The 20,797-nt window shown below is 43.0% G+C and overlaps 1 protein-coding gene across 2 annotated transcripts in view; it reads left to right on the forward strand.

Moving 5' to 3' along the window:
• Positions 1 to 1,488: 1,488 nt before the first annotated feature.
• ANXA6 (annexin A6) overlaps positions 1,489 to 20,797 on the forward strand; it is a 49,902-nt gene continuing 30,593 nt past the window's right edge. Inside the window, exons 1-2 of one of the 2 annotated variants that reach the window (XM_072145561.1) lie at positions 1,489 to 1,639; positions 13,097 to 13,145. In XM_072145561.1, coding sequence (XP_072001662.1) covers positions 13,134 to 13,145 — 12 coding nt within the window. In that variant the 5' untranslated portion in view covers positions 1,489 to 1,639; positions 13,097 to 13,133. Of the gene's footprint in view, positions 1,640 to 13,096; positions 13,146 to 20,797 lie in introns of those variants that run through there. The other variant, XM_072145560.1, reaches the window with a different exon arrangement.

A 20,797-nucleotide genomic window follows, 5' to 3' on the forward strand; every position in this document is an offset into this window, starting at 1 on the left:
AAGGGGGATTTATCATATGGTGGCTTCTTCTAGTATTTACACTGTAAGGCTGCGGTCACACGTGGCGTTTTGAACACTTTTTTGACCCGTTTTTAAGCAGTCCATCAAAACGCCTTTTTTTTTTTTTACCAGTTTTAAGTAAGATAGTTGGTAAAACCTGTCAAAAACAGATGCGGTTTCACAAAACACATGCGTTTTTCAAAAACGGATGCGGTTTTTAGACGGACTGCTTAAAGACGGACCAAAAACGGTTTCAAAACGCCATGTGTGGTATCACCCTGAGGCTGGTGCCACACGCACCGCTTTGTCTGTGTTTGAAAATGCAGACAAAGCTGCGCCTACTGAAGCGGGCCGCGCCCCGAGCGCATTGGCGTTTCTATGGAAACGCCTGCGATCAGGAACGAGTCGCCGGTGTTTTGCGTTAATTTTATGCAAAACACCGGCGGCTTGTTCCCGATCGCAGGCGTTTTCATAGAAACGCTGATGCGATCGGGCCGCGGCCCGCCCCTGTAGGCGCAGCTTTGTCTGCGTTTGCGTTTTCAAACGCAGACAAAGCAGTGCGTGTGGCACCAGCCTTAGCAGCAGGGAATTTTTCGGCCAGACCCAGGTGTTCTTATACCTCAGGAGGCTTGGGTTTCCTGATAAATCCGGTTGGCAGCTTGTCCTTACGGGGCAATTTTACGCTATCACTTTGAGCCGGACCCGATTCCACTCATCAATAATGAGGAGGCCTCGGACTCCTGACAAATCTAGCTGGCAGCTGCGCTGGCGGGGCAGTTTTACGCCATGTCCAGCCGAGCATTGAATTGCGCTATAGCTTAGCTAGGCAATGTAGCTTTGCGCAGGTTGGGTCAGGTTCTAGGTAGTGCGTGGGGTGCACTCTGCTGCTGGGGTCACTTAGTTTGGAGGCAGCGTAAGGGTGATGACATGGGTGACACGTGGCGGTTTTGGTCCGTTTTAAGCATGTTTAAAAATGCCTGTGTTTTTAAACGGACTAAAAACGCATGCTTAAAAACGGACCAAAAACGCCTCATGTGGCATCACACTTTGGCCATGTATACCTGAAAATGGAAACTCAAAATCCGGCCCAAGTGTTTTGATTCCTGGCTAATGTTAAACCATCATTTTTTTTTTTTTTTCTGTTTTGCGGACATGAAAAAAAAAAGGAAGTGGAAACAAAACAGATCAGTTTTTACCAGAAACCAAATCTAAGCTCTTAGACCAAATCTGTAATGTGGTCTCCCCATATCGTACACTTTTTATGTGGCAGCGGGGGCTTCAGCCACTCTTGGGTATCAGGATCTGAGGGCGACTGCTAACACTGCACCCCTAATTAAAGACTGTCCTACACTTTAAAGGGTTGCTTTGGAACATATGCCTTTAAGAGTGACCTGCTCTGTCCCTAGGTCTGGATTACATGCTGTACCAGATATGCTCTGTATAAAGGGGCAGTATCCGGCCCTCCCCCAGAAGTGGCTTTAGGAGTCAGCAGACGGGGCCAGGACTGCAGGCTGGTGCTGACATCACGGTGACGGCTCTGCTAGCAGCTGCTCCAGTGTAGGAGGGCAGACTCAGTCTTTTCTTATCCTCCAGCGCTGCACAAGTCATCTCCCTGCCAGGATCTCCGCCATCTCTCCAAGTAAGTCCTAATTCTATATTCTTAGCCCCAGGCGGTGCCCATGGTGTATCACACAACCTTTCGTCTATGCCCCCGTAGCACACACACCGCTCAACTACATATTCTGTCACTGCAAACTTTTTGTGGTTTCCAATTTTTAGCATTAACCAATGACTGCCCTCTATTACCTATTACCGAACGAGGGGTGTCAAAGTTTTTCAAGATTCTAGAATAGAGTCGATGCCACCTATGTAACATTACTGCCTGTATAGATGTAGCAGAGCTGAGTTTGTGTTTTTCGGCACGCCTCATCAGAGTATTTTAAATGACAAACTCAACTCTGCTACATCACACATTTTTGTTCAAAAAATTTGGTAAAAATTTTGGATAATCTTTGATCATTGGTGATAAACTGAGAAATGGGCACAAAATGGGCATGATAAGACATTATTATCTGCTATGGTACAGTAGGCAGGGTGTGTCCCCTGCTGCATACACTACATTTTCCACTGATACAATACCCCAGAGCGCAAGGACTTGGAAAAGGGCACGGAGCCAAAAAGAGATTCCCCTCTGCTATATCTGTATAGTGTGCGTTTTGGATTGTCTTTCTTTATTTTGCTTATTGAAATGTTGCAGAAATATAAGGATTTGGTGAAATCTTTATGTGATGTGATTTGAGAGGGATATGCGATCACTGGTCATCTGCTGCATACCCTGCCAGGGTTACATGCCGCCTGATGTGGGCACATGGTAGGGTGTGGTCTGAGGGATGCATTGCCTGACTTTAATAATGAAACCAAAACCTGCCTAGATGATGCTCTATACCTGCTGCTCTTACTGTATGAAATAATTAATGCATTGGATTAGATATGAGAGTTACAAATAGAATGCCGGGGATGCAGTGAAGACTGACACACGTGAGAAGTAGAATCAGAGAAACATAGAGAAGGATTGGATTTAGGATCTATATAACCAAATAGATTTTTGTATCATTATTTACCTGTATTAAAGGGGATTTCTGATTAAATTCATTCTAGGAATAAATCATCAGTAAATGATTTTTCGGACTATAAGGCACACCGGATTATAAGGCGCACCATCAATAAATGCTTGCTAAAACATCTAGGTATATATATATATAGGGCGCACCGGATTATAAGGCGACCCTGATTGTAAGGATGAATGACCAGCAGGGGGCAGACCTGTGCACAGTTCAAGGCAGCTGTTGTCTGTAAATGTGGTTCATATATAAGGCGCACTGGGAGAAAATCAAACGATTTTTTCTGCGCCTTATAGTCCGAAAAATACAGTAATTGGTAGATATTTGGCACCTGGTCCCCGCTGCCGTTCAGCACTGGAACCTATAGGTTGTCTGCACAAAAATCTGCATAAAATCTGCATCCAATATGCACGTTTTTTATGTGCACTTTTTATACACATGTGTTATTTGTAGTGCACTTTTGATACAGATTTACGTGCGTTTTTTCCACACGCATTTTGTTTCAACTGATCTGGTGTAATTTCAAGGAAAATTTTCATCAAAATCATGGCGCGGATTTGATGCAGATTTTCACTCTCCCATAGACTTCAATGTAAGAAAAAAAAACGTATGGAAGAATTTTATTTTATTCTCCACACTGAGCCACAGTTGCCACGCAGAAAAAAAATCGTCTACATGACTTTGTATGCTACTGTTTTACACTAGGGATGTTGCCAAAATCCATGCACGAATTCCGCCACATGTGCGAATAGCGAATATACCTCTCATTCAATTAAATCGGATCTAAGCCACAGGTCTTCATCATGGCCACCGTACAATGGATGGAGCCACAGGATAGGGGATAATATGCTGTTCGCTGGGAGTCCCAGTGATGGAAAACCTATGGATTATGAAAATGGAGCCAAGGGTCACACATATGTGCTTCTGCTCCATACCCCGTCTATGGCAGTGGGGGAAGTAGCCAAGTACTGCGCTCTATCTCCATCAGCGCCATAGAGATGAATAGAGCAGCAGCATTGGGACCCCCACTGATCAGCGAGTTATCACCCTTCCTATGGATAGAGGAACACTTGGGGCTGGACAATGTCTTTAATTTATAATTTGCCTATGTTAGTAATATCTTCTACATGTGTATACTGTATATGTCCCATCAATCACCACAGAGAGCAGGTTATACTCAGATCAACATGGCGCTCTCAGGGGACTCCTAAGAAGGGTCATGGAAATACCTGCCGCAGGCTTGAGCCCCACAAACTTTTTGCTGGTAAAAAAAAATTGGGGCAATTATGACCTGCGTCCAGGAAAAGCACCAAACCCAACAAAGATCACCAACTTTAAGGCAGGTTTTGTACAAAGTCTGCCCCTTTCAGACCAGAACAAATCCCAGAAAATTTTGGGCGGTTGTCCCTAGGTGATGTAACGTTTAAGCTTGGTGCTTGTTCCCTTGAGGTGTAGAAGTTTGTCACCGGAAAGATGTATCTAGAGTTAGATATTAGCAGAAGCTAAGAAGTTGAGGGTCTCAGAATGTGGCGGATAGGGTTCCAACCTCTGTGACCATTACTAATCAGAGGAGCATAAGTGTTCTAACATTGTGTTCTTCAGTGTGGTGATGCGTCTGTATGTGTGGCTTTGCCTCTGCAGGACCACCGAAATTTCACGCCAAAGAAACCCCCTCTACAGAAACCCCCAACTTGACCCAATAACAGACCTTTGACCCTGCTTCATTCACTCAGTAAACATTGAGCCAGTGTGAAAAATCTCATGTTGTATCTAATAGGTTTTCAAGAAATATCTGAATGGTTGCCAAATGAGATCTCAAAGATAGCGGGCAACCAAGTCATGGCGAATTATTCATGTGAGAACACTAATCCAAAGCTGTAATGCTCTACGCCAACAAATCACTTTTTGTAGTAAAAAGGGCGGTAATATATAACAACCACTTCTATGTCGATTGTCTCCTCCATCCAGTTTGGTGCAGGTTACATAATGAAAGATGAACTCTGATTGGTTGCCGGGAGTAACAAGAACACATAAGGCCCTATATTAAGATTAAATGTGGTTCCCCTCCCACCACTAAAACCACAAATGCCTCTGGTCTTCTCACGTCAGGGCGAGTGAGACTCTTGTGTCTCCACTTCAGGTATGACTGGGGTCATTCACTATTTAGAGTATAAGAACGAACCTTATTTTCTTACTTCTCCACTTTTCATGGGCAGTGTACAAGTTTCCATTTGTGCTAGAGTATTTGGGACTCGTATTTCTATTTCGCACTCAGGAATTCCTGATGCTGCCAACAAAACGCAGTTTAACCCATGAACAACCAGGATTTACACACTGACAACTTGCAAAACCCCTTTTTATCATCGCAAATGTCGCTTGGTCTTTATCCCTCTTTAACTTTCACACTAAATCACAATGAAATCTTCCCTGTCCCCAAAATGTTTGTTCACTGCATCAGAGACACAACATAAACACCCAAAAAACATCTTTGGGACCCCACGTATAGTCATTGTAGAGAATTGCATAGGACATTTTTTGAGCACATTGTGTGAACGCGGCCTATGGCTGCGGTCACACGTGGTGTTTTGAACCCGTTGTTGGGCTGTTTTTAAGCAGTCTGTTAAAAAACACATGTGTTTTTGGAAAATGCATCCGTTTTTGAAAGGTTTTACCAATTATCTTAATTAAAACTGGTCAAAAACGGAAGCGTTTTTTAAAAAAAAATGCATGCATTTTTTGACGTACTGCTTAAAAACTGCCCAAAAGCGGGTTCAAAACGACACGTGTTACCCGCAGCTTCAGACTACAATCACAGAAAAGTATGCCCGCCAGGCCGTGGTGACCCCCTCCCCTCTCCATTGCAATGTCCTATCCTTTTCCCATGTATGGTGCTGCACACATGCGTTCACCCATTGACGGCCTAGGGGGGATATATGTATGTACGGCCGCAAGCTTGCAGCCGGATATATATGTCCCCTTATGCTCATTTGAATATAGCCTTAGGGTACATTCACACGATGTATGTGTATGTACACGATGTATACGTTTGTACACGCTGGAGAGGAGCCCTGTCCTATATTTCGCCGTGCATGGTCACATTGCGGTGAGACAACTTGTGATCACCATACAGCAGTGGTGGCGAACCTATGACACGGGTGCCAGAGGTGGCACTCAGAGCCCTTTCTATTGCCACCCAGGCCTTCACCCCAACACAGAGTTTGCCAACTAGGACTCAAGGCTTTCTCCTGTGATCCAATACAGCCCAGGACGTGCCATGCTCAGCGCCATTTTAAAGCTACATCCTTGACTTCCAGGACTACAGGAGGAGCGGGAAGGGCTGGATAGAGATGGATTGTCATTGGAGCTCCTGCTCTGGGTCCCCTGATTCTTCCTCTTCAGGGGGCCCCGGAGGGAAGCTACAATCCATCTTTCTATTGTATTGGTGAACTCAGGACACCAATACGATTAAAACCTGTGATACCGCAGGGATCAATAAGTTACTGCTTAAATTGTCATGTTGGCACTTTGCGACATAAAAGTAGATTTTGGTTGTAGCTTGGGCACTCTGTCTCCAAAAGGTTTGCCATCACTGCCATACAGTGACCAGGCGCCATAGACGTCAATGGGGGCCGATATGCGGCTGAAAATGATGCGGCCACATATCGGTCACAATTACGTTCATGTGTATGAGCCCTAAAGGTGGTGGCACATGTGGCGTTTTGAATCCGTTAAAAAACGCATCCGTCTTTGAAAACATATATGGTTTTTTAAAAACGCATCCGTTTTTGTGCGTTTTCAATTAAGATAATTGGGGAAACCGGACAAAAATGGATGCATTTTCAAAAAACGCATGCATTTTTTTTAACGGACTGAAAACGCATTAAAAACGGGTTCAAAATGCCACGTGTGCCACCACCCTTAGGCTTTTTTCACATGATCATATTCTACACACAGGGCGTAGCAACGTTCGGCTGGAGGGGGTGAGGGATGAGCCCTCATAGATAGAACAGAGTTTATAGAGAAGTATGAGGGCTTGTTTTTGATGGTATGAATTGTACCTTTTTTCTGTGGCTTTTACTGCGTGGTAACGATGAAACATTCCCTGTATTTCTCAGGTAAAATCTAAGGGTGATGGCACACGTGGCGTTTTGAACCTGTTTTTAGGCCGTTTTTGAGCAGTCCATTTAAAAACGCATGCAGTTTTTGAAAAATGCATGCGTTTTTTGAAAACCCATCCGTTTTTGACAGGTTTTAACAATTATCTTAATTAAAACTGGTCAAAAACGGATGCGTTTTCAAAAAACGGACTGCTCAAAAACGCCGGGTTTAAAACGCCACGTGTGCCATCGCAATAATTTATGTAGTTTTAATAATGTTTTCATTTTTTTAAGAAAGTCAAATGCATAACTCAGAGCGGTGTGAGGTGTTGTATTGTGTCGGATGAGCTGGAGTTTCCATTGATGCTATTTTGGTGCATGATCATTCTCAAAAGTTTTCTGGGTGATGAAATGGCAAAAAAATGGCATGCTTGTTTTTTTTTCCTGTTGCATCTTATTAGATCAGTCATTAAAAAAAAATTGTTTTTCAGTTACTGTAGTTTTCATCATAATTAAAGATGGATACGATCACCCTCTAATGAAGGTCTCCCTATGCACCGTCTGTCTGCCACATGCGGTAGTGCTACCTATAAATAGAGCCGTCATCGTTTCTTTTATCACTAATCTCCAGGGCCGCTCTGCTTGAGACTGCAAATCTGGACACCTGACAGACACTGCGTGACAGACACTGCAGCAGGCAATTTACTAGCAGGGATCCTGCCTCGGCGCAGACACGAAAACATGGCTCCGGCCTGTCACTATCCAGGAAAGAAATCATTGTAGTCTCCTGCAGGGGCCTTCGTTTTATGTTTAGGAGACTCTGACTGGAACATTATCCTCCAAAGACACAAAAACATGTGTGAGCAGCTGCCAGCTGTCTCCTGGAGCACTTACCACACTGAATGAATGTCTCTGTGGTGACTACACACAGGTGCTGGCAGCCATTTTGTGGGAGTCCCAGTAGAAAACTTCTCAATGTGTTAAATGTGTTGATGCCACACATGGCGTTTTGAACCCGTTTTTCGTCCTTTTTTTAAGCCGTCCGTTAAAAACCACATGCGTTACAAAAAACGCATACTTTTTTGACAGGTTTTACCAATTATCTTGATTAAAACTGGTCAAAACCGCATGCGTTTTTGGATGGTCTTTTTAAAAATGGCCCAAAAACGGGTTCAAAACGCCATGTGTGGCATCACCCTAATACTTACTCAGAGATTTTACCAACTTCTCTAATTTCCCCTATCCCTGGGATGTGGGATAACACACTGATCAGTGGGAAATCTGACTGCTGGGACCCCCATTATGTGATCAGACATCTCCAAAGATGATTTTCTTCAATAGTATTGCATGTAGTGGCTGGACACATCCTTGACCCTTTACATCATCACTTTTTAAGAACTGAACCCCCCAATTTCGTGATCGGTGGGGACTGCAGCAGTTGGATCCCTGCTGATCATATTGCTATCCTCTATACTGCATGGCCACTGCTCCATTCTCCATTTTGGGTTGCTGCTGGACCCATAATAGAGTGGCTGCCACACATTAAGTCGGAGGCACACATGGCGTTTTGAACCCCTTTTTTGGGCCGTTTTTAATCAGCCCGCTAAAAACCGCATCCGGTTTTGACAATTATCTTAATTAAAACGGGTCAAAAACGCATGTGTTTTTTAAAGGACTGCTTAAAAACGTCCCAAAAGTGGGTTCAAAACGCCACGTATGCCGCCGGCCTTAACCTCAGCGCTTCATTCACAGAAAGGACGTTCCCATGTACCTTGTTCTCACGATATTTAGGTGTCCTAGTGGTTAAACTCCCAGAAAACTGAAACCGATTCCCCTGTTCTGTGAATAGAATAAGTTTTTCTTTCCTGGGACAACCCCTTTAAATGAAATGCCATCTCCAAAATGTAATTTGTTGTGATACAGATCAAAATGTTCTCATTCAGGCAATTTTATTCTTGATCTAAATTGTATTTTTATCTTGATGTAAATTGGGATTTATCCAGCGCCTGAGGGGTTGATATCCCATCCCGTTCTTTGGCTACCTGCGCACCAATGACAGGACACATTTTTGCTGTAAACAATGGAAGTCCTTAATATTTTATTTGCTTTGGGCCATTAGCTTTGTGCGCCTTTCTCTGCCGCTCAGCTGTTGGTAGATATCATGGAGTGTCCTGCAGGACATCTGCTCCATCCCTAGGAGGTGAGGAGTGACGGGTTGTCTAAGGGGGGTGAGAGGGACTGAGAGAATGAAGTGTTAATTCCTGGCACCGAATCATGGAGGCAAGAAATATATACACACACTGGGATGTTATCTGCTGTTTCGGCTATGCAATATTTATTAACTGTGTAGATGCTTTGTTCTAGTGTTTAGATGACATGTGTTGCTATATGGGACACAAGGTACCAGGATTGTATATACAGCTGGTCTTGTACTACGCACAATGGGAAATAAGCGCAGGAAACATCTCCTATACACAGTGTGTATAGAATATATCTCAGCCATGCACAATACGCGGAGTATAAATACATATTATGATCTTAAACATAATGCAAGATGTCTATAGCCAATGTGTACAGGAAAAACATCTTAATAAATATACTATGATCTGCTGTACCTAGGGACAACTACATGGACTTATACTGTGCTAGTAACAACTGTACTTGAAAGGGATGAAAATGGAACTTGTGTAGAAAAACCTAAATCTAGACAAAATTATGTTATTTTAATAATACAATAATTTTATTTCTGTTGTTGATTTTGTTACAACCCTACTATTATTATTTATTTATGCATTGTTATTACTGGGATAGCCTGGTACACACTCCTAAAGGGATATCCCCATGTAATTTAGGTCATCTGTTATATATACACAGAAGTGGATTATAATATCAAACCACATCTCAAATTTAATAATAATGTGAAGGACCTTCACCCATGAAATCCTCGTACATCTGTTCCTGCTCTCAAAACGCATGTACAAAAGAGCCATTTCAGGACCTTTGAAGGTCCTCAAAAGGTTCTGAGACTGCAGATTGGAAGCAGGCAGAAGAGACGCATATTCCAGCTTGATTCTTGTACCATATATATGTATATATGTAGGCGCTATAATATTCATACAGCCCAGGGCCTATGGCAGTTTTAATACGCCCCTGTAATACTAAAATATATATAATTTCTTTAATCAGATGTTCTTTTAAAAAAATGTACCTCTGTAGAGCTAATTTCCCATAAAAGTAATCATACGGTCCCTTAGAAACTTAGCATAGCCGTCCTTGGATACGACCACTGCTGCTGGAATGATTCAAATAAATAAATTTTTGTATATGAAATGGCCGTGAGTTACTTCAAGTCCCACTCCCGCCCTGTGGAATTGAAAACACTGCATTCATTTGATCTGCGGGGCCTCACTACAGCATTTGTGGACAGCGCTTCCAGAGTGCAGGCGGTGGTCGGCTCTAAGGACTGCTAAATTTTTGAATTGTCCGTGGACAGTAAAATCCACGATCTGAAATCTACTTTGCACCAGGGCACTGTGATGCTGCCTGTTTTCTTCATGAAGTGAATTTTGCCTCTTTTGTCCTCAAAGTGTTTTTAGAATATGCAGATTAACTGCAGGTGCTACCTGGAGCTTTACCATAGCCCCTGTGAACGCCGGGGACTATGGCTATAACACACCCCTGGAGCACTTTTTGGAGACCTTTTTGGGCGTTCACAATATACCCGAATCCAATGGCACAGGCCCGCTCTTACTCAGTACCTCCCAATACGCCACCTGTCTCAGGGATCTTCAGCACATGCGCTAAGTTGGAGAAGCGTGATGGGTGGATAGATATATAAATTGCATTTCTGGTTTTGGTCTCGTTTATTGAGATCAATGATAACTTGCATGTATGCGGTACATGCGGTACATAGACGGAAACAACAGAACCAGCACTGACCTACGCGTTTCGCCTTATGGCTTAATGATGGTCCGAGATAAATTGCCTTTCTCTTATGGACACTAGAAGAAAGGAGAGAAACCCTGGACTTGTGTGTCGGCTGCTAATGACTAGAGGAGCCTGTACAGGAGAGGGAATGGCTGTAGGGTTAGAGTCACATTGGAGTAACAGGCCTAAGCTCTCTTTGTGCAGCTAAAGTACAGGCTCCTTGCCAAGATCCTTGAGTCATGCAAAAACCTCCTGGATGTGATTTGCACCAGGAAGACGTCTGAGGCTGAGCCAAGATTTTCTGCACTGTGAATAATTTCCCTAAAAGGGTTCACAGGAGTATCATAGAGCGTGGAGCGGAGGGTGGGGGGATGGGGGGCTACATACAGTATAAACATTATGTGATTCATTAGGAACTGGGTGATGTATTAGATAAGAGGAAGATGCTTTTTCATTATCAAAAATACTTTTATGTTGTAAATTTTTTGCTGTTGGCTTGAGCAGCGTTTTTTATTTTTTCATAACACGTTTTCTGGGGCATTAACATTAATGATCTAACTTTTTGTATCTGATTGGCATGGGGCCAATGGGATATTAACAACCTGCTCTAATAGGTTATCGGTCACGGAAAATAAAAACTGTAAATTTAAAGGGGTATTCCTGAAAATAACAAGGTTTTATAAAAAAAAAAAAAAAAACAACAACCATAATGCTATAAATAAATTAAAATATCGGCCATGTTGCCACTTGCCATCTTACCAAATTAATATCACATTATAAATAAAATTAATCACATAAATAAAAAACAGAATTTCTTTCTCGGTGTAAAAATGGTCACAGCATTTATTCTATTTTAACAATACCTGTAAAATCCAATGAAGACAATAATGAGTGTATCAGAAACAACTAGCTCATCCGCTGTATGGCAGCTGGACTCCCAGCTGGAAAGTCGGCCAGCTGAGCATCACCTTCTCCAATATCTGCTTCCCCCAGCTGTGAAAGAATCTTCTGTCCTGTGTCTCCTCCACAGAGAACAAATCAATGGGTTTATTAAAGGGCCAGTAGTCTTTTCTGTCCACAACTTTTTTTCTGCTAATTAACAACCAATTGCACGTTCTCTTATATTTTGACCCATTTGAATAAGAATTATGCTTATTCCTGGAATACCCCTTTAATTTATGGTTGCAGCATGATGGATCACTGGTTAACACTACAGCCTTGCAGCGCTGGGGTCCTTGGCTCAAGTCCTTTCCAAGTCAACATCTGCAAAGAGTTTGAAATTCTCTCCGTGTTTGCGTGAGTTTCCTCCGGGTCCTCTGGTTTCCTCCCACACTCCAAAACATACTGGTAGTTCGATTAGATTGTGAGCCCCAAGGGGACAGGAAATGATTTGGCGACCTCTGTGTAATCTGTGTGCACTATATAAATGAAGGAATTTTTATTATTAATAGATGACTAAAATAGTAGGCCGATGCAGAGGTAGGGGGCAGTTGAGGGACATAGTATGCATAACACCCTTTAGATTATCTTTAATCCAAAATTATCTGTATAACACAATGCAAATCTGCCACAAAACTCTGACGTCTGTGCCATTTTTCCCCTGTGTAGTAAATGCCACCAGGTTTTCAAAATCGGCACCCTGCATAGAAAGTGATAAAAAAAGTTCTATGTACCCAAAATGGTGTCCATGAAAAAACCCACTTTGTCCTACAAAAAACAAAACTTTTTTTTTTTCCGGGCTTGTTTTTTGCAGGATAAATATTAATTGCTGTTACACAAATTTTTATTTATTTTTTTAATCTAATGGGGGTCATTTACTAAGGGCCCGATTCGCGTTTTCCCGACGTGTTACCCGAATATTTCCTATTTGCGACGATTTCCCCTGAATTGCCCCGGGATTTTGGCGCACGCGATCGGATTGTGGCGCCGGCATGCGCGCGATGGAAATCGGGGGGGGCGTGGCCGAACGAAAACCCGACGTATTCGGAAAAAACGCCGCATTTAAAAACGGAAAATGTGTTGCGGAGCTTGCACTTACCTTCACTCAGCCGGCCTCGGTGAACTCCGGCGCGTTCCGATGCTCTTCAGCGCAGCAGCGCCACCTGGTGGACGGTGGAGGAACTGCCTTAGTGAATCCCGGCCGGACCCGAATCCAGCTCAGAGAACGCGCCGCTGGATCGCGAATGGGCCGGGTAAGTAAATCTGCCCCAATGTGTTTTTAGTTTGCAGAAGCACAAAATGTATCGGCTCTCAGTCTCTTCCCACTGCGACCTGCTGATCAGTGCAGGATACTTTTTCTATAGTTTATATTGTTGAAAAGTTTCTATTTTTGCATTGTGTATATGTTAATATTACGCTTTATATTTATAATCCTTGTTCAGTTCTGTTTACTTTGTAGTTATTGTTCTCTTCGTCTTTACATTCTTCAATGAATCTCTTATCTCGTGACAGGTCCTTGTATTCCTCCGGAGATTTGACCAGGGTCAACATGGCATCAAAGGTAAATTTCTTGGTGCAGGAAGGGCGTTCACCATGCGAATGTTTACAGCCTGTTATGTTTCTTATATCATGATTGAAGATGTGACTTCCTTCCACAGAACCAGGTCATGGGATATTGTGTCATTGCTCCTAGTTTGTGGAAGTCCTTAGGGGGCACCACCTTTTATTGACTACATCTTAAATGACTATAAAGAATATAAACCCCCTAAGGCCTCACGTCTATAGTAGACCACGTGCATGGAGATGGTACAGTAGGCTATATACATGCTTAGTACATAGCTACTGTATACAGCTTCCGCAATACAGGATCCATTGTTAGAATAGGGCTCCCTGGGCCCATCCCCATGGGGCTCACAAAATTATTTTAGTGGGGAGCTACTCTTCATCCTCTTGGGTCCAGAATTATTACTGTATTCCTCTTAAAAGATTTTGAAGTTCAACCTGAAGGTTCAGGTATCAAATGCTCACCCCCACTGGTAACACCCACCATAGTTAACACTTCGCTGGTGTTAATGGTGGGACATCAGTCAAACACTAAGCTTTTGGCTGTAGTCCTCGTTGTGGGTTTGGGTTTGCTCATCACTACTCCTAACACACAAGATGGTGAAAGATGGACAAAAGTTGTGGCATAAGACTATTCTGCATTTTCAAGCTCCTCCTTTAACCCTGCCCCTCCTGTTCCTAAATAGTATTATTTTCTCCTCCTTAAAGCCCCCACATAACATAGTACAATGTTCCCTTATATCAGTGATGGCAAACCTTTTAGAGACCGAGTGCCCAAACTACAACAAAGACCTGCTTATTTATCGCAAAGTGCCAACACAGAAATGTAATTTGTGATTTATACTCCCTTCTCTGTCACAGTTTTCATTGCTACCGGCCCCTGAGGACACCAATAAAGCAGAAAATAGTCCCAGGTACAGCTGTCACTTTAATATACCTCTGTGCACAGCAAGTCCTGGGCTGTCTGGGACTGCAGGAAGATACCTGGAGTCATCTCTGGTGATGGCCTGAGTGCCCACAGAAAGGGCTCTGAGTGCCACCTCTGGCACCAGTGCCATAGGTTAGCCATCACTGCCTTATATTGTATATCTGGACTTCTCAAAGGCATTTGACACCATGCCACATAAAAGGTTGGTATATAAAATGAGACTGCTGGGAATAGGAGAAAATCTGTGTATCTGGGTAAGAAATTGGCTTAGTGATAGAAAACAGAGGGTGGTCATTAATGGCACATTCTCAGATTGGGTTGATGTTACCAGTGGAGTGCCACAGGGGTCAGTATTGGGGCCACTTCTTTTTAATATTTTTATTAATGACCTTGTAGTGGGTTTACACAGTCGAGTTTCAATATTTGCAGATGATACTAAGCTGTGTAAAGTAATAAATACTGAGGTCGATAGTTTAGCATTACAGAGGGATTTGTGGAAGCTTGAGGGATGGGCAGAGAAATGGTTGATGAGGTTTAATGTAGATAAATGTAAAGTTATGCACTTGGGCCATGGAAACAAAAAGTATAATTATGTTCTAAACGGTCAATTACTTAGTAAAACTGAAGCTGAAAAGGACTTGGGCGTATTGGTGGATGGTAAACTTAATTTTAGTGACCAGAGCCAGGCGGCTGCTGCTAAAGCAAATAAAATAATGGGATGTATCAAGAGAGGAATAGATTCTCATGATAAAGACATGATAAAGTTTTGCCCTTATACAAATCCCTGGTCAGACCACACATGGAATATTGTGTACAGTTTTGGGCACCAGTGTATAAAAAGGATATAATAGAGCTGGAACGGGTGCAGAGGAGAGCAACCAGGATTATTAGGGGAATGGGGGGATTAGAATACACTGACAGATTACAAAATTTGGGATTATTCAGTTTAGAAAAAAGATGACTGAGGGGAGACCTCATTACAATGTACAAATACCTGAATGGACAGTACAAGGATCTCTCCAAAGATCTTTTTATACCTAGGCCTGTGACCAGGACAAGGGGGCATCCTCTGCGCCTAGAGGAGAGGCGATTCTACCATCACCATAGACAAAGGTTCTTTACTGTAAGAGCAGTGAGACTATGGAACTCTCTGCCGCAGGAGGTTGTTATGGCCGACTCTATGTACATGTTCAAGAGAGGCCTGGATGACTTTCTGGAGAGAAAAAATATCACGGGTTATGGGGATAAAACATTTATTTAATTCTTGAAGGTTGGACTTGATGGACTTGCGTCTCCTTCCAGCCTTATATACTATGATACTATGATACTGTATAATGCACTTTTTGACCAAACCTACAATGCCTCCTAAATCCCTCCTAAACTTTCCTCTCTAGCCTTCAGATTATTATTGATTACTGATTATTATTAAATCCCTTTATGTATTACCCCTGTTTATAATTATAAAATTATAGAACCCCCCATGTTTTTTAATCCCTCGCCCCCCACTTCAGCTCCCTTCTCCTCTTCAATGCTGCGGATGTGTGGCAGCTCTGAAGCTGGCAGGCAACATGGCATCATCACTGCCCGCTTACTGAAGACTGGGACTTGCTTCCCACCACACAGGACTGGGGGACAGACCAAAAAATATCTGCCCCGCTCAATCCGGGGCAAGTAGGGTGCTTCTTGCTGTTACCCTTGGACAGCATTGTGTTTGAGATACATAAATGTAAATGTGTTTAAAGATTTACACAGCTGCTATGGGGCCCGCAGTGTCAGGGGGCCCTGGCATCTGACCTGACACACTAAAGGGATGGAGGAAAGGCACATATATACATATTATGTTGCAAATTGTACATCACAATATGTATGTAACAGTGCACATCCTCTACAGTATATAGCGTGAATCGGCAGCTCAGATAAGAAATATCAGGGGAGATGGAGGGGAGAGCAAAATGATAGGACTAGGGATCTCTCATCTGTAATTACTGTCATGTACTTCCCCCCCAGGTGGTCAGCAGCTACTGGGACAGATCTGTGTATAAATGTGTAATTATACAAATATGTATATTTTCTGAGGAAATCGAGGGGCCCCATTTAGAAGTCTGCTATGGGGCCCTGCCTAGCCTAGGTACACCCCTGAACGTCAAAACATCCCGTCCACATAATACAGTACAGCCTGATATCCCTGCAAACACGCAGCATGTATACACATACAATAGGTACAGGGTCTAGGCCCTAGAATTGGCAGCCATGTTTTATGGATATTCTACCATCGGGACTTCAGCCTGAGATTTTAGGACCATAAAAGTCTATACATTTCTCAAGTATTTGGAGCAACGGCTGAGGAAAGGCGATGCTGGTGATTTCCCAACACTCAATATATTTTCGAGCCTGTGCCAAAATATGTAGAGAATGTTACGTCTCCCAAAGATGGGATATTATTAGTCACAGGACGGCACTTGGTGACTCAGAGGAGTAGAAGTGAAGTGTAGAATATTTCTCTCCTACTACTCCTAGAGAACCGCATGGCCGACACTCAAAGCAGTGTCTCCACCTAAACAGCGCTGTATCTCTCAGTGTGGTTTTGTCTGGTATTGCATCTCAGCAATTCAAAAGAATTTGGGATCCCAGACCCCTTGCTTGAATTCCTGGGTGTCCAGGAGACTTAGATTTTTTATATGGTGTCTCTTCACCATATAAAGAGATCAATACTGTACATGATACTGTACAGACCACTTCATTGTGTACTAGTCTCATTGTTCCCTATACACTCCAACACTACTCTGATCAGTGCCAAAGCGTACAGGGACACAACCTATTGACAAGAACAAAGACTCTTCCAGGAGCAATTCCAAAAGAACAGACCAACCCGGAGTGCTGAAAATCTAAATGTTCTAGATCTGGTGTAACATTTTACTAGACTGGATGTGTTAGAAGTGACCGGTCCTCCTTAAGGCTCATTTATGACTCTTGCTACAAGTGAAACATTGGGGCACATTTACTTACCCGGTCCTATAACGATCCCCGAGGTGCGTTCTCCGGCGAGGATGAAGTCCGGAGCGATTCTTCAAGATCGTGCGGCCATTTTCCTCCATGTGTCGCTTCCCCGCTGAGGTCACCTTCTTCTTCCCGGTGCATGTAAGTGCATTGTCTTGCGACACAATTTGAATTGTAAATCCGAATCAGACGGGTTGTCCGTCGGCCACGCCCCTCATTTGTGACGCATGCAAGTCGGCGCCGTGTGGTCCCTTACGTAAATGTTCCCCATTGTATCTAGAAGTCCCAATGTGTCTTGTGCAAGATCTAACAGATGGAAACAAATGGGAACTTTCCCAACTTCATATAGTACTAACAGAAAACATAACCTATCTCCTGTTCCTTCTTTGTCAAAAAGTAAGTTAAAAAGAAACTTCTAAAACTTTAAAACTTAACCTGTATTGGATCCAGTTTTGAGGCAGTCACCCGAGAGGGGTTTTATACTTTCAGCAAATAATTAATATTGTTTGTGTGAATTCATAAGCAGTTTTTAGATCTCTGCTTTCTTTTGTTTACTTCCTGTGGATAAAGACCTGTCCCTGGTCATGTGATGTCACACAGGTATTCGGCTCATTCTGTGCATCTGTATGACATCACATGACCAGGGATATAACGAGCCATGCACCTGTGTAACATCACTTGACCAGGGATATAAGGAGCCGTGCAACTGTGTGACATCACATGACCAGGGATATAAAGAGCCGTGCACCTGTGTGACATCACATGACCAGGGATATAACGAGCCGTGCACCTGTGTGACATCACATGACCAGGGGTATAACGAGCCGTGCACCTGTGTGACATCACATGACCCAGGATATAACAAGCCGTTCACCTGTGTGACAACACATGACCAGGGATATAACGAGCTGTGCACCTGTGTGACATCACATGACCAGGTATATAATGAGCTGTACACCTGTGTGACATCACATGACCCATGATATAACAAGCCGTTCACCTGTGTGACAACACATGACCAGGGATATAACGAGCTGTACACCTGTGTGACATCACATGACCCAGGATATAACAAGCCGTTCACCTGTGTGACAACACATGACCAGGGATATAACGAGCTGTGCACCTGTGTGACATCACATGACCAGGGATATATAACGAGCCGTTCACCTGTGTGACATCACATGACCAGGGGTATAACGAGCTGTGCACCTATATGATATCACATGACCAGGGATATAACGAGCCATGCACCTGTGTGACATCACATGACCAGGGATATAATGAGCCGTTCACCTGTGTGACAACACATGACCAGGGATATAACGAGCTGTGCACCTGTGTGACATCACAAGACCAGGTATATAATGAGCCGTGCACCTGTGTGACATCACATGACCAGGGACAGGTCTTTATCCACAGGAAGTAAACAATGAAGCTTCCTATAGAATGACACAAACAATATCAATCATTTGCTGAAAGTGGAAAAACCCTTCAAACTCCAGCTGATAAATGCAGCAAAAAATTGAAAAAATAAAAGGGGGAAAAAAATGACCTGACTCAGTTTTCTCCTGAAATTAATAAGAGGCTGGTTATCTGCGTTTGCAAATAACTTATTAATGGGGCCTGGAGTCCCTCCGGATCATCTGTATAATTTTACAACCTTTTTTTTTCTTAAAAAAAAGGGAATAAAAAGCTAAAAGAAGAGCAGATCCTGCCAGAAGGGGCACACACCAGTATGTCAGTGTGCTTGGTTTACGATCCTTGATCCTGGTGGTAGATGTCCTTTAATAAGTCATAGTTTGATGGTGTCTTTAAAAGGTTAAGGAGGATGTCAAAAAACACTGCAATCAAATAGAGAGGAATAACCAATGAACTGTTCATCTGATTGAGCATTAAGATGTTGGAAATGCAGTGATCTACTAGGTGGAGTATGATGGATTGTTGTAGGTCTAGGACTCAATGTTTGACGTGGACAAGTCTGTCCCGCAATACCAGACACGGTCTGTAATCAAGAGTGGCGCTGTTCCCCGAAATAACACCCATGTTGCTCTGATCTCGTAGGACCCCCTTTCATTTCTCTCTAGTCCCTGTTCTCCAGTCGCACGGTCGGTGATGTGATCTTGCTGACCTCTGCCCTCTCTCTGCCTCGATAGTGTTACCAGACCCTCATTGTTACCTCTGTGGAATAATCAATTATTAACAATTCTACAATTTACAACGCACAGCAACAATTGAATAGAAAATGATTAAAAGTGATAATCGTAGCCGTATTTACCAAAAGGCACAAGGTTCTACCTGATCCCATTCCTACGAATATTCCTGTTTCTACTTAAAGTAGTGGGTGGTGCCAGATCATCATATACATTTATTACATGTACATCCTGTTGTGTCTGTAGCTAAGAGACCGGGTGTTAACACGGAAACTGGTTAAGGAAATGCAAAGTTCTACTACATTATAAAGCTCTGAAATGACTCATCTGAGGTCATTCAGTCATTACCTGAAGCTATAACATAGATGGTATATCTTGTAGCGCCCCCTACTGTCTAATGGCTCTACTCCAAATGGCCATTGCCTCCCACTCTGCAGTTGCTTTAAAGGGAACCTGTCACCAGGGACCTCATTTTCACTAAAGACAGATTGCAGAAGCCCATTACAGCTTCAGTGCCTCTCTGCCTTTTCTAAGCATTTGTATTACAATATAATTGTGTTATAACTTACCTTGCACCCTGATAAAATCCTCTGTATAGTCCCAGTTGTTGGGGTTTGGTTTCGATGCATTTCAAAAAATAACATGTGACTTGTATGTGCTGCAGATTGCTCAGCGCTCAGCCCCCACCTTTGTGCTCCTGTATAGCTCCTCCCTCCACCACTAATGTCATCTCAACACACTGGGAGCTCTGTGAAGGAGCAGATGGGAGGAGCTGTACAGGAGCACAAAGGTGGGGGTTGAGAGCTGAGCAATCTGCAGCACAGACAAGTCACATGTTGTTTGTTGAAATGCATCCAAACCAAAGCCCAACCCCTTGGACTACAAAGAGGATTCTGTCAGGATGCAAGGTAAGTTATAACACACAATTATATTGTAATGCAAGTGCTTAGAGAAGGCAGATTTGCACTGCAGATGTGATGGACTTCTGTAACCTGTCTTCGGTGAAAATGAGGATCCCTGAAGGAAATCTTCAATCAAAATCAGTCATGATAAATCAGGGACAATTACTCATCAATCCAGGCACAGTGACTGTGGTAATCTTCTATGGCCTCCTTTCTAAACTCTGCTTTACAGATTATGCTAATGAGCCTAAGGTGCTCTGAGGGGTGTTACCAGAGCCCATCCATGCTGCAGCTTCACAGACTGTTAGACTGTCTCAGCAAACAGGCAATAGAGATTGAAAATGCCAGCATTTTAATCCCAAATCAATGGACATTTTGAGTTTTATGTCTTGTCTTCGAAAACCTCCAATAAGCTCCTTCACATTTTATTCATATTTCCGGTGCCTGGCATCAGATAAGTATCAGTAGAATAAAACGACAGATCCACCAGGGAGATAATGGGTTAACAGCCTAGAATAGATGATCCAGGATTGTAACGCTAATACCAGGTTCTTCAGGGGTAGATTTTACTGGAAAGGGTAATTGGATCCTGCTGAGTCGGCTTGAAGACAGAGCGCCTTCCGGTTTTCTGTATCAAAATAATCGTCTTTAAAGAAAACTATGATTTTTT

The sequence above is a fragment of the Engystomops pustulosus genome, chromosome 4 (genome assembly GCF_040894005.1).
Source record: "Engystomops pustulosus chromosome 4, aEngPut4.maternal, whole genome shotgun sequence".
NCBI classification, from domain to species: Eukaryota; Metazoa; Chordata; class Amphibia; order Anura; family Leptodactylidae; genus Engystomops; species Engystomops pustulosus.